General features: G+C 61.2%; 1 protein-coding gene across 1 annotated transcript; it reads right to left on the bottom strand.

Moving 5' to 3' along the window:
- Window positions 1–692: 692 nt before the first annotated feature.
- Window positions 693–10,716, bottom strand: RBPMS (RNA binding protein, mRNA processing factor; the record flags this gene model as incomplete). The annotated part of the gene is made up of 7 exons (XM_080343502.1): window positions 693–755; window positions 2,440–2,570; window positions 3,652–3,802; window positions 4,605–4,667; window positions 4,817–4,855; window positions 5,355–5,432; window positions 10,654–10,716. The coding sequence occupies 7 exons, from the start codon at window positions 10,714–10,716 to the stop codon at window positions 693–695; spliced, it is 588 nt and encodes a 195-aa protein (XP_080199628.1).
- Window positions 10,717–12,269: the final 1,553 nt, after the last annotated feature.

The following is a 12,269-nucleotide window of genomic DNA, read 5'->3' as shown; positions in this document are numbered from 1 at the left end:
CCAGGGGAGGGTGAGGTTGGGTCTGGGAACAATTTCTCCCCCAAAGGGCTGTGGGGCATTGAACAGGCTGCCCAGGGCAGTGCTGGAGTCACCATCCTGGAGGGTTGGACAGACGGACACGAGGTTCTCAGGACATGGGGCAGGGACAGGGGTGGGCTATGGTTGGACTCAATCTTGAGGGTCTTTTCTAACCAAAATGATTCTATGGTTCTGTCCTGGCCCCCCGCGGCAGGTACCGGGGCGGCTGCAGGAAGGTGGAGCCATTCCATGGGATCCACTCATCTCCCCTTCCCAAATACGGCTCTGCGCTTACATGTTGAGCTGGAAACCTTGGCACACTCCGTATTTTGGAAGAACCGCTGGTTCCAAAAACCTCGCCGCTCCCTATTTTTATCTGCTGAGCCTAAAATAGCCAGTAAGTGCTTTTTGGGTCCAAGTCTCGGCTCGGCTGCAGCCGCGGCCGGTCCCGGTGGCCGGGGTGGGGACAGGCAGGGTGGTGGCACAGGAGCCCCGGCCCAGCCTCTGACTCCTCTTCCCTTTGCATCCCTTCGTTCATTTACCCACGAGGGGCTGGGTTATGCACAGAGTGTATCTGGGCGGCTGGGTGACCCCAGCGGTGGCGGCGGGGGGAGCTCGGGGGAGCGGGACGTGGCCCCAGCCCCCTGGGGGAGGGGGTGACACTCACCCAGCATTCAGCAGAACTGACGGGACTTCCAGCCCTGAGAACCAGCCTCGGAGGGAGGGAGCCAGCGCATCTGCGGAGACAGGGGGGCAGCGGGTGAGAGGGGGCCAGCCGCCCCCAGCCCTCCCCGGCGCACAGAGCTCGAAACGCACACGGCGCGGCCACCCCAGCTCCAGTGTGGCCAGTAACAGCAGCTGGCGCTGAGCACGGACTCCAGCAGCAGCACCGAGCTGGGACGGTCTCACCAGGACTTGTTCCCACTCAAAACCTGCAAATCCCACAGGAGACGGGCAGGGAAAAGTTCCACCCTGTCCCGATTTCCAAGCAAATCCTGTAAAGCAGCTCTGGTTCAGGGGTGACACCCCTCCGCAGGGCCCCCAGCACCCTGGGGTGACGGGGAGGGTGCCACCAGCATCCTCCCCGCTGTGCTGGGAGCACCTGAAGGCGCTATAACCACAGCAGACACTGTTTCCTCAAGCCGTCGGGTCCCAGCCGGGTCTGCCCTCGCAAAGCTAGGCTCATCCTCACGACTGTTCCCTCGGCCCCCGAGCGGGGCAAGTGCTGCCTGTTCGACGGCAATTTGACAAGGCAAGTATGTCGCTGCAATAATATTTACTGCCACTTTTCCTACAAACAGCAGAGCCTGGAAAGCCAGAGTTGCATCCAAAGGCTGCGGCTGGTTTGTACGCTGAGTGGTTTTCCTCCAGGGCTAAAAGCCTTTTCGATGTGACTTATCCACCAAATCTGTTTCCAGGTCACCGTTTCCTCCAGCTCCCACATGAGCCAGAGCCGAGGTGTAAAGGCTGCGGTGATGTCCTGTTCCCCCGCCATGGCAGGGTCTCATCCCGGCATCCTCACAATGCCGCTCTGGTGCTGGCAATTCCCCAAAGGCCAAGGGAAAGCCTCCACGGCCCCTGTTTCCACGGCTTCTTTTCCCGGCTCCTCTTCTGAGGTGGGTGGTTAATTTTTAATGGCTGTGTGCTGCAATCACCCCAAGTAGTGCTTGCAACAAGAGTGCCTTGTCAAGGAAAGACGGGTCGTCCATTCGCACGTCACTTGCCAGGGAGGGACAAGCACCCCAGCAATGCTGGAGGGGCGGCAGGAGGTTCAGGAGCCCCCATCTTGTGCTGAGAGCCTGGCCCAGGTACCCAGAGAGGTGGTGGATGAACCATCCCTGAGACACCCCAGGCCAGGCTGGACGGGGCTCTGAGCACCCTGAGCTGGTGACGATGTCCCTGTCATGGCAGGGGCACTGGGGGAGCTGGGAACGTCCCTTCAAACCAAACTCTTCTATGATCCTATGACCTCACACCATGCCAGCAGCCAGATGGCTCATTCGGTGCTGGGACTGACGGGGACAGTCCAGCCACTGAGAGCATCCCTCATCCTGCATCCCTCATCCTGCATCCCCCATCCCGCATCCTGCATCCCGCATCCTGCATCCCCCATCCTGCATCCTGCATCCCTCATACTGCATCCCTCATCCTGCATCCCCCATCCTGCATCCCCCATCCTGCATCCCCCACCCTGCATCCCTCATCCCGCATCCCTCATCCCTCATCCTGCATCCCACATCCCTCCCTGCCTGTCCCAGTGTAGGCGAAAGCGCAGGTAGGAAGGGAAAGGTGTCCTGGCTACATCTGGGGGGACACAGTGCCTGTTAGAGGTTAGCGGTGCGGTGAGCACCCTGGGGACAGGAAGGGGGCTCAGGGCGGGTAGGGGGGTGAGCGCAGTGGTGGCGGATGGGTCCGAATTACCTGGGCGTGCAGCGAAGCGGGGTAGGTGAAAGCAGGAGGAGGTAGGGCAGGCGCTAACTCCGCCGGGTACAGAGGGTACGGCCCCCACACTTCAGGGCTACTGGGGTAGAGTGCGGGCACCGTGAGCTCGTCTGCAAGAGAAGAAGAAGGAGAGTTAAGGCCGGCTCTGTCCCTGCTGTGCCTCGTGCCGTTCACCTTTCTTCTCCCCTGACAGCAGGTGGGGGCGCGAGCGGAGCTTATCCCCTGTACACAGGCGATGTGACACGTGCTGCTGGTGAGGACTGACCAGAAAAGCCAACGCTGGCAGCGCACTCGCGGGGAGCAGGCGGCGAGCTGTGCCGCGGGGCCGGCTGCATCGCCGGGGTGCCCACGCTGAGCTCGTTATCCCTGCCAGCTTTAATTACCCCGGGGTCTGGCGTTGGCTGGCTCGCAGGAGAGCGTGCGGCGGTGAGATGGGGAACGGCGACTGTGCGGAGATGGATACGGCGTGCTCAGCGCAAGACATCGCCCAGGTCCCCACCAGGACCCCAGCCACGGCTTGAAAACCCCCCAGTGAAGCAGCACCACGGGCTCCTCCATGTCACCTGCCCAGGTCCTCTGGCTGTCACCTCCCCCGGTCCCCTCCAGTGCCAGCAGCACCTTTGAGGACCCTGTGCTCCTGGGGCCACCATGCTTGGGGCAACCAGGCGTCCCTGCTTCCAAGTCACCCCAGCGTTCACCGTCACCACCCCCACGGCATCTCTGCTCCCTCGGGCATCCCAGCGTTTTACATCCACGCCTGTGCAACATCAAATCGCTTGAATAAGGGTTTTTTCCTGGAGCAAATGAGGCTGAGAGAGCTGGGCTGTTCAGCTGGAGAAGAGAAGCTCCAGGACACCTTATTGTGGCCTTTCTGGACTTAAAAGGGGCCGGTAAGAAAGATGGGGACAGACTTTTGAGCAGGGCCTGATGCGATAGGACAAGGGGTGATGGTTTTAAACTAAAGGAGGGAGATTCAGGTTAGAAATGAAGGAATTGTTGCCCTGAGGGTGGTGAGAGCCTGGCCCAGGTACCCAGAGAGGTGGTGGATGAACCATCCCTGGAGACACCCCAGGCCAGGCTGGACGGGGCTCTGAGCACCCTGAGCTGGTGACGATGTCCCTGCCATGGCAGGGGGGAAATGGAGAGCTGGGAATGTCCCTCCCACCCAAACCCTCCCGTGGTTCCACTTACAGGGCTCGCGGGCGATGAACTGCGGGACGGCGGTGGGGAGCGGCGCGCTGGGGTTGGGGGTCCCCACCAACTTGCTCTTGGCCATCTTGGTGTTGGCCTTGGCGAACTCCAGCCGCAGCGTCTGGGGGATCTCGGGGTCGAAGCGGATGCCCTGCGGGAGGGAGGCAGGCAGGGCGGGGGGTGAGCGCCCCGCAGCACAAATAACCCCACGTTGGAGTTTATTTTTTGTCAGCTTCCAGCGTTGAAACGAGATAGTTTGCTGGGACACGGGGTGCCTCGTGTTCCTTCAGCATCGTGAGCACCAGCGCCGTATTTGGCCATCGGCATCCTGCGCGGCCGAGCTCTCATCCACAGGGATTAGTGGAGCCAGAAGAAAAAGAGGTTTACATTGAAAATGAAGTCAAGAAAAATCAACCAACCAACAAAACCAGTGAGGAATTAGAGAACCACCTCCCCTGATGGTTTTCAGGTGAACCCACACAGGTAGGAGGGAGCTGCTAAAGGAAAGCGAAATTTGCTCTATCTGTTGGTTATTTTCCCAAAGCAGGAGGCTGGAGCTGGGAGGCGCGCGGTGCGGTGGGTGAACCCGGCCGGTGAGGAGCTCCAGCCTAAGCAGCAGCAGGTTGGGATGTTTCTTCCCCTGTGCATTTTATTCCTTCTCCCCGCGAGCTTTTGCAGCTTGAGCTGGTATTTTTCCCACTGGACAAGCAGGAAAGGCGTCTCTCATGGACTCATATCTAACAATTCAATGGTTTTTAACCCTTCCTTTATCCTTTTGCCTGCAGGTCGAACCCATGGGGTTCAAGCTAGGGATGCTGGATGGGGATCGGCCGGAGGGACCGGGATGCAGCGGGACCAGCAGGGGCAGGAGACACGCACGACCCGGGGATGGGGGAACTGGGAGGGATTTGGGGAAGCGGAGGGGTATGGATGGGACGATGGGGCGCACTCACGTTCAGCGCGTTCTTGGCCGCCTCGGCCTCGGAGCGGCTGTCGAAGCTGACGAAGCCCACGGGCTGCGGAGGAAGGAGAGAGGGGGAGATGTCAGGACGATGGGGAGCAGCGCAGGGTCCCCCCAACACCCCGGGGACACGGGGAGGGTGGCAGCGCAGTGTGGGGTGTGGATGCCCCAGGGTGCTCGACCCCTGTTTTGAGCGGCTCCTACCTGCTTGGAGGTGAGTTTGATGAGAGACCCTTCGTACCCCTGTAAGGAAAGAATAAAAATAGGGGTTTTTTGGTGGAGACCTCTGTGATTTGGCTGCCCCTCCGTGGAGGGAAACCTCCCGCACCCATCAGCCGGCTGGGCTTGCCAAGGCTCAGCACCGGCCTGGGGAGTTTTGTGGGATTGCCGCTGGATTTTTGCAGGGGTGCTGGATTCCTGAATAGTGTTCTCCTTCGTCTTTGGAAAGCACCGCTGCCTGAGCTCCAGATCTGGCAGGGCCAAGAGACCCGAAAGGTTTGCAGTCACCTTGTGCTGGTAAACAGGGTGCAAGTCAACGTGCAGTTAAAACCCCGGCGCAATCAGGGCGCCCGATGCCATTTGTCGGTGTTTTACCGGGTGCAGTAAGTTGTTTCGGCGAATAAAGTGACCCAATGATTTGGGAAAGCAGCGGGCGCTCGCAGATCCCATCCGTGTCGGTGGGGATGGGGCAGGGGCCCAGGGCAGCCCGGTGCTTCCAGAACCCCCAACCCCAATTTGGTACCTTAAAGGGCCTAAAGAGCAGGTAAAGTTCCCGCGGCTTGATGTCCAGGGGCAACCCGCTGACAAAGAGCGTCCTCACCTGGAAAAGAAGAAAACAGGTTCCTGGAGACCCTCCCTCATCCCTGTCTTTGGGACAACCCCGTTTCCACCGCCCCTGGGGTGACAGCGGTGGCCAGGAGGGACACAGGGATGGAGAGGAACAAACCAGATCTTGCCACCACCAGAAACCAGGAGCCCTCCCCCGTCATCCCTGTCTGAGCTAGAAAACGGTGCTTTTGCCCGCAGAAATTGGCCGGGCAGCCGCGATCTACCGGTGTGATAATCCCCTTACCCGCCCGGGAAGCTCAGGTAAGGAAATAATCACCCAGCAGTAAACTCCACTGGGTAAATACGCCCTAAAAGTCCTCCTGCTGTGTCCCTGGGGACCGTATTTCCCCCACCTTGGCAGCGATGGGGTTCCCCAAAACCAGCCTGTGGTTCATGGGGCTCCTTGGGGACGGTCAAACCCAAACCCTGGGCAGGACCTGAGCGGGGACAGTTTTGCTTTATAACCAGTTTGTAACTGGGCAGGAGACCCCGACGGCTGGATCTGCTGCTGGTGCTGCACTCCTCAGCCCCACATCTCACCCATGGGTGCCCCCCTCAAGCCACCCATGGGTGCCTGGGGCTGATGGCAGGTTCTTTTGACTCTTCTTTTCTTGGAGGGGTGGAAAGGGCCATGCAAAACAGCCAGAAACAGCCAACCCAGGGCGATTCTTCTGCTGACTCTCCTCCTTTCTCTTGCAGATAAGGTATCTGTGCCCCTCATCTCCCAGCAAACATTCCTGCTTTGTGTAACAAAACCTCTGGCTGACCTATAGCTCTTAAATAACAAAAGGTGCTCTGGCTGCTCCCACAGAGCCCTTATGGCAACATGATGCTGATACCCATTGCTGCTGGGTCCCCATCGCTGCTGGGTCCCCATCGCTGGGAGAACAAGAGATCCTGAGTGATGGAGAGAAAACCTGAGATCGGGAGAAAACCGGAGATCGGGAGAAATCCGAGATCAGGAGAAAATCCAAGATCTGGGGATGGTGGAGAGAAAACCTGAGATCAGAGGGTGATGGAGCATCCCCTGGCATTCAGTGCTGCACCGTCTCCTGATGGACACGCTGCCTGAATTTCCCTGCACAGGGATTCATCCAGAGGAGCTTCCCTCATACCCATTAAATGTAATGTACAGAAGGTAAATTTACCGTTTCCAAGGGAAAAATAGATATCTATTCCGTTTCAGAGAGGTGCAGCTGCCCTCCTGGCTGGGTTTTCCTCCCGAGGACGCTGAGCATCCCCCGTCTTCCTGAAATCCAAACCCCTACAGATAATCCAAACCTCAACAGATAATTTCACCCCGTGGCAGCACAGCAGATGAACAGGAGAGATAAAAGACCCTGAAAAACCCCTCTGAAATTCAGCCTCACCAAGGAAAGGCTTCTCCTCACTAATGACTTGTTTTCCTGGAAAGTTCAAACGCGGGTCGGCCAAGTTTTAAACCATAAAATTACCCGGCGGCGAGCGAGAGAAGGGCTCCAAAGGGCCCCGGCGCTGCTTTCCAGCCCCAAAATGATGTTTGAAGGCTGGGGGGGGCTGGCGTAGGAAGTGGAAGGGCTATTTGAGTAGGTCCTACGTACACAGCGCCCCTTCGCTGGGCAACAAGCAGGTGGGAGGGATCGGGCCCAGCGGCGAAAGGGAGCGAATTCCCCGCAGAATGGACAGATGTGATTTTTTTTGCCAAGGGAAAGATTTTTAGGCGGAAATGTTTCTCCTGCCCTTAAATGGAAGCGAGTTGGAGCCCGCGGGGACCTGCTCCAGGCTTCCCTGCCCCAGCCGCCCGGGGGCTCGGCCCCCATCCCTCCCAAAAATGCTCCCAGGGCAAAATCCTCCCCTTAGTGGGGGAAGAAAAGAGCTTTATCAGAGAAATCCCATTCCAATTCTGCTGTGCAGAATTGAGTTTCTTCCTGGGGATGCATTTCTCCATCTCTTCTCCTGAGTTGAGTTTGGGGTGAACGCCAAGGTTTCTGCCAGGGGAAGCTGCTGGCCCTGTGGGTGACCCCCACCCCGCCTTCCTTCAGCGAGGATGGCCATGGCCACGGGACCGCACGGCGAGCACAGCCGGTCCCCTGGCCCTGGCCCTCCTCTGCTGCTGCCCTGCGCTCTGCCACCTCACCCTGTGTTTACTGTCCCTGCAGAAAGTCTCCTCCTGTCCTCAGGAAGCAGCTCTGGCCCCGGCACATCCCTCCTCTGTGTCCCGCTGTCACCTTACGCTGTCCCTCAACCACCACATCCAGTCTGGGGACTGGTTTAAGGGACACTGGAGAAGGTCTGGTGGCATTTGCAGGGATAATCAGAGCTGGGGACATGTGAGGACAGGCGGGGACCTGGGCTAAGATGTGACCAAGGTCTCCAGAGGGTGGCTTGAGGATGGCCCCAGCACTCCTCCTCCTCTTCCTCGTGTGAATCATAGAATCACCAAATCATTTTGGTTGGAAAAGACCCTCAAGATCATCGAGTCCAACCATAATGCACTGCCCCATGTCCTGAGAACCTCATGTCCGTCTGTCCAACCCTCCAGGGCTGGTGACTCCAGCACTGCCCTGGGCAGCCTGTTCCAATGCCCCACAGCCCTTTGGGGAAGAAATTGTTCCCAACATCCAATCTGAACCTTGAAGCCACAAGCCAGGTTTGCCTCCCAAAGGTAAGCGGGCACCAGGGGGGAGTTTGCCCACCTGGGACCCCCACCAGCCGGCGGCACCCCGAGGGAAGTCGGGTACCCTGAGGGATGCTGAGTGTCGTCACGCTCCCCTACCCCTGCACAAACCACCCCCGGTAAATGTTAACAGGCCGGGGACCGGAGTGGGGAGGCGGACAGCGTCTGGGTGATTCATTTACGAGGTATTTAATTACCTCCTTCAGCCCCAGCTCCCCGTCCACTGCCTTCCAGCGGGGGCTCGCTTTAATTTTCTACCAGCCGATTAGGCGCTTGGCTGCCCGCCGGCGGGCAGCCGGGGGTGATGGCACAGGGTCGGGATGGAGCTGGAGCACACGGCAAGCCCAGCCTTCCCCGGCAAAGGGGGGTCCTGCCTGCCCCCGCGGCGGGCGCATTCCAGCCCCGCGGGGATTAGCCTTTGCGTAAATATTCGCTCGGTTAATGGAGCGTCCCCCTCGGCTGGGTTTGGATTCCCGGGCTGGGTGCAAGCACGCCACCAACCCGCACAACTCCCCGCTATAAACACGGCCGGGGGATGCCGGGTCCCCCGTCCCGGCGATGCGGAAGGGCTGGACCGGCTGCACAGCGTCGGGCGGAGGACGGGAGGAGAGGAGCAGCCCTGGGAAACAGCGGGTGCGGAGCAGCGTCGGGGCTGGAACGAGGAAGCGGCGAAGGAAAAGCCAAGGGAGCAGCTGGGGGATTGCAACAGAGCCCGGGAGCTGCGGGCACGGGCGGGAGGTCACACACAGCCCTGTCCCCCCCGGGCCGGCTCCCGATCCCCCGGAGAGAGGAGGCACAAGCACGGGGGAGATGCCACGCAGGGGCCATGGGGACAAACCTTATCCCCCTGCTGGGGACCTTCCCCCCCAGAACCCATCCCGGGGGTCCCCTCCTCACGCTCGGTCCCCCCCACACTGAGGGATCTGGCATGGGATGGGGCAGAGGGCCGCCAGCCGGGCTCTCCAGAGCCGCTCCGTTACCAAATAAGGCCTCCGTCGTGCCTTTTACATGCCGTTCTCACCCAGCCGGAGTGACGTGACCTCCTTTCCAAATTGCTCTGTCCCCGCCAGGCTCCTCCGCAGGGACCCCCCTGGCCGGGGGTGCCTCTAGGGGGGAGGCGAGCGGGATGGGGAGGATGCCCCGGGGTGCCAGGTGCAGGCAGCGGGACCCCAGCCAGCCCGAGGAGGAGGAGTGGGGATGAAGCAGAGGCTTGTCCCCCATCGCTGCACCCCAATCTACCTCCCTGGGATGGGTGCTGCTTCTCCCTCTTTTTTGGGGGGACACGAGGCTGGAAGGCAAACCCCAGGGAGGAGAGAGGCTTGCAGGGTGCTGGGCACCCCCCCTTCCCTTACGCTTGAGCAAATACTCAAAAGCACCGGCTCTTCCAGGCAGGGCTGGAAAAACTCGTGCAAGGAAAATACCTGCCCAGCGTGCAAGCACAGGCAGCCCGCGCCCTCCTGACGCCGGGACATGGAGGGGGTCCCCAGCACCTTGGGGCTGTCCCCCCTGGGTCTCATTGTGCCCACCAGCTCCTGCACAAGGCTAGGGGTTCCCCAAGGGCCAGCAGTGCGAGGGCCAGCCTCTCGCCCCCCTGGATCCTGCCCTTCGCCGGCACAACACGCACCGCACGGCTTGGGAAGTCCTCCAGGACATGTCCCACCGCCGTGTCACCTGCAAGGACCCAGCAGCATCGCCTGGCCCTCACCCAGCAAGGCCACCAGCACTTCACCCCCCAAAATTCCCTTTTATCGAGGTGCTTTGGGGAAACTTTGACAAGTTTCGAGGCGGAACCAGTTGGCTGGACATGGGTCTGAAATAAAACCATGAAGGCGAGCGGATCCTCGGTGCCTGCATCCCGGCGTTATCCATCAACCCGAGACCCCGCGGGGCCGGGCGGGCGCGGAGCGGAGCGGCGGGTGAAAGGTAAGGAGCAGATCGCTATCGCCCGCTTGCACCCTCCCAAAGTCCACATTCCCCGTTCAAGGTCATGGGCAAAACCAGGAACTTGGGCAGCAGCCACGGAGAACAAAAAAACAACACTCCGGTCCCCGCGGCGTGGGCGTGGGGTTTGTCACCCGTGGGGACAGGGTGTTTCACACATCTGCGGGGTGAGACCCGCTGCGGGGGGAGGGACACAAGGGCCACCGCTCGCAGGGCACCCGCTGGCACCGTCACCCCACATGACACCCCGGCACCGTCCCCAGGGTGAGGCTGTTTCGTGCCCCCCCCCGGGAGCTTCATGTCCCCAGCGCCCGGTGTCCTTCCCCGGGAGGGCAGAGGGGTGTTCGCGGGGACACCCGGGGGGACACGCGGTGGTCCCGCCGGGGCGGGCGTCCCCAGGCGCGGGGGCTGCGCTGCCCGCCGCTCCCCCCGGCAGAGCCCGGGGTACCCGGCACCGGGGACACCGACGGGACCCCCGTCCGGCGCGGCGCCCCCGAGAGTGCGTGGGCGCCCGCGGAGCGCAGCCCCCGGGGATCGCGGGTGGGGAGGCGATGGCGGATCCCTCCCCGCTCCCAAACCCCCAGCCCGTGGGATGGTCTCCCCCCCACCCCGCTACCTCCTCCTCGGGCAGGCCGGTGTCGGCGGGGCCGCCCTCCCGCTCGGCGGGGAGGCTGCTCATGATGCGTCCAGCCCCGCTCCGCGTCCCGCCGGCGGCAGCCGCGGCCGGGGCGGGCGGTGCTGAAGGCTGGGCCACGGGGGGGGACCGGGGGGACCGGGGCGGGGCGGTGGGGACCGGGGGAGGGACGGGGCGGGGAGAGGGAGGGGGCGGGATGGAGATGGGGGAGCGGCCGGCGGATGGAGGGACGAGGGGTGTGTGCTGCAGGGCTGGGGACACGGCACAGAAGGGTGGGGACGTGGGAGACGGAGCTGGGGACACGGGATGCGGTCCTGGGGGTGCAGGACAGAAGGCTGGGGACATGGGACACAGTCCCAAGACACAAGGCTGAGGACACAAAGCACAGGGCTGGGGACATGGACACGGTCCTGGGACACGGGACAGAGCGCTGCAGCTGGGCTGTGGGGCAGAGGAGGGGACAGTGCTGGTGGCACAGCCCGGGGAGCAGGGGCCCCGGGGGCTGGCCGGGTGGCGTCCCCACTGGGCCCCTCAGGCGAGTGGGTGGCCGCCTGAAGCACTGGGCACAAGCCCGACTGTGGCCCAAATTTCTCCGCTCCCTCTTCAGGGTGGGGGCACCCCCTTCGGGTCCCCCCATCACCCTGCCCAGGCGTTTGGGCAAATGCTCATGACCCCAACCAGCCCCACCTGGGGTCCCCACCATCCACACTCACTCCCTGCCTGGCCCCCAGGCCTGCATTTAGACTCCCACCCCACTCCCTGCTTAGGCTGGGCTTTAGGAGAGCCTGATGCTGGAATTTACACCCTGCTTGTTTGATTTTATATGTCAGTTTCGGCTTGATCTCTGTCCTGCTGATTCCCCGCGAAGGGCTCAGTGGTCCCGCAGGGCTCTGGAGCATCATGATGGAGAATTTGAGATGAAAAGCATTTGACCAGTGGCTGTGTCCGGAGCAGATGCTGCCCACACAGGGACCAGAGGTGACACCGGGGACATCCTGCTGGCCGGACAGGGCTTGTACGGAACAAGTCATCAAGGTCACAGCTTGGCTTTCCACAACTCAGCGGCCAAGCCAGACCTGCGGGCAGCTGCCTGCGCCTCCTGCCCGCGCCCCCTGCCCGCGCCCCCTGCCCGCGTCCGCTGCACCAGCCCCGCAGCGCAGAGCGTTTCCAGCCTCTGCAGCCGCGATTTACAGAGCAGAACCTCTCGTGCTGGGCGGGAGATGGAAACCAGCCGTTCCAGACAGGATTTGGGGAGCAGGACGCGTCCAGCTACAAGAACAAGGTGGCCTCAAGAGGGGGGACCTGTCTAGTTACCCAAACCTGCTAGTGCGTCTTGCTTTTGGGGTAAATTCACAGTAAAACTTCATCTTATTTTTTGGCAGGGAGGGAAGGTGGAGGAGAGATGTGTTTCATTTCCCATTGTTTTCCCCCATTTATTTGGTGGTTTGTTCTTTGTATCCCTGCAACTGAACTCAGGGAGAAAATCCCCTCAGCTCTGCATATATGGCTGTTTCACCACTATTGTGCCTTGACCTGTTCCACCTGAAATCTCTAGTTCCAAATCTGTCTGGGGAGTGTTTTTAGAATCATTTTAAAAA

This window comes from Nesoenas mayeri (genome assembly GCF_963082525.1).
Source record: "Nesoenas mayeri genome assembly, chromosome: 4".
In the NCBI taxonomy this organism is placed as follows: domain Eukaryota; kingdom Metazoa; phylum Chordata; class Aves; order Columbiformes; family Columbidae; genus Nesoenas; species Nesoenas mayeri.
Note: the sequence above shows the minus strand (reverse complement) of the source record. Positions and strands in the feature narration are given on the sequence as shown.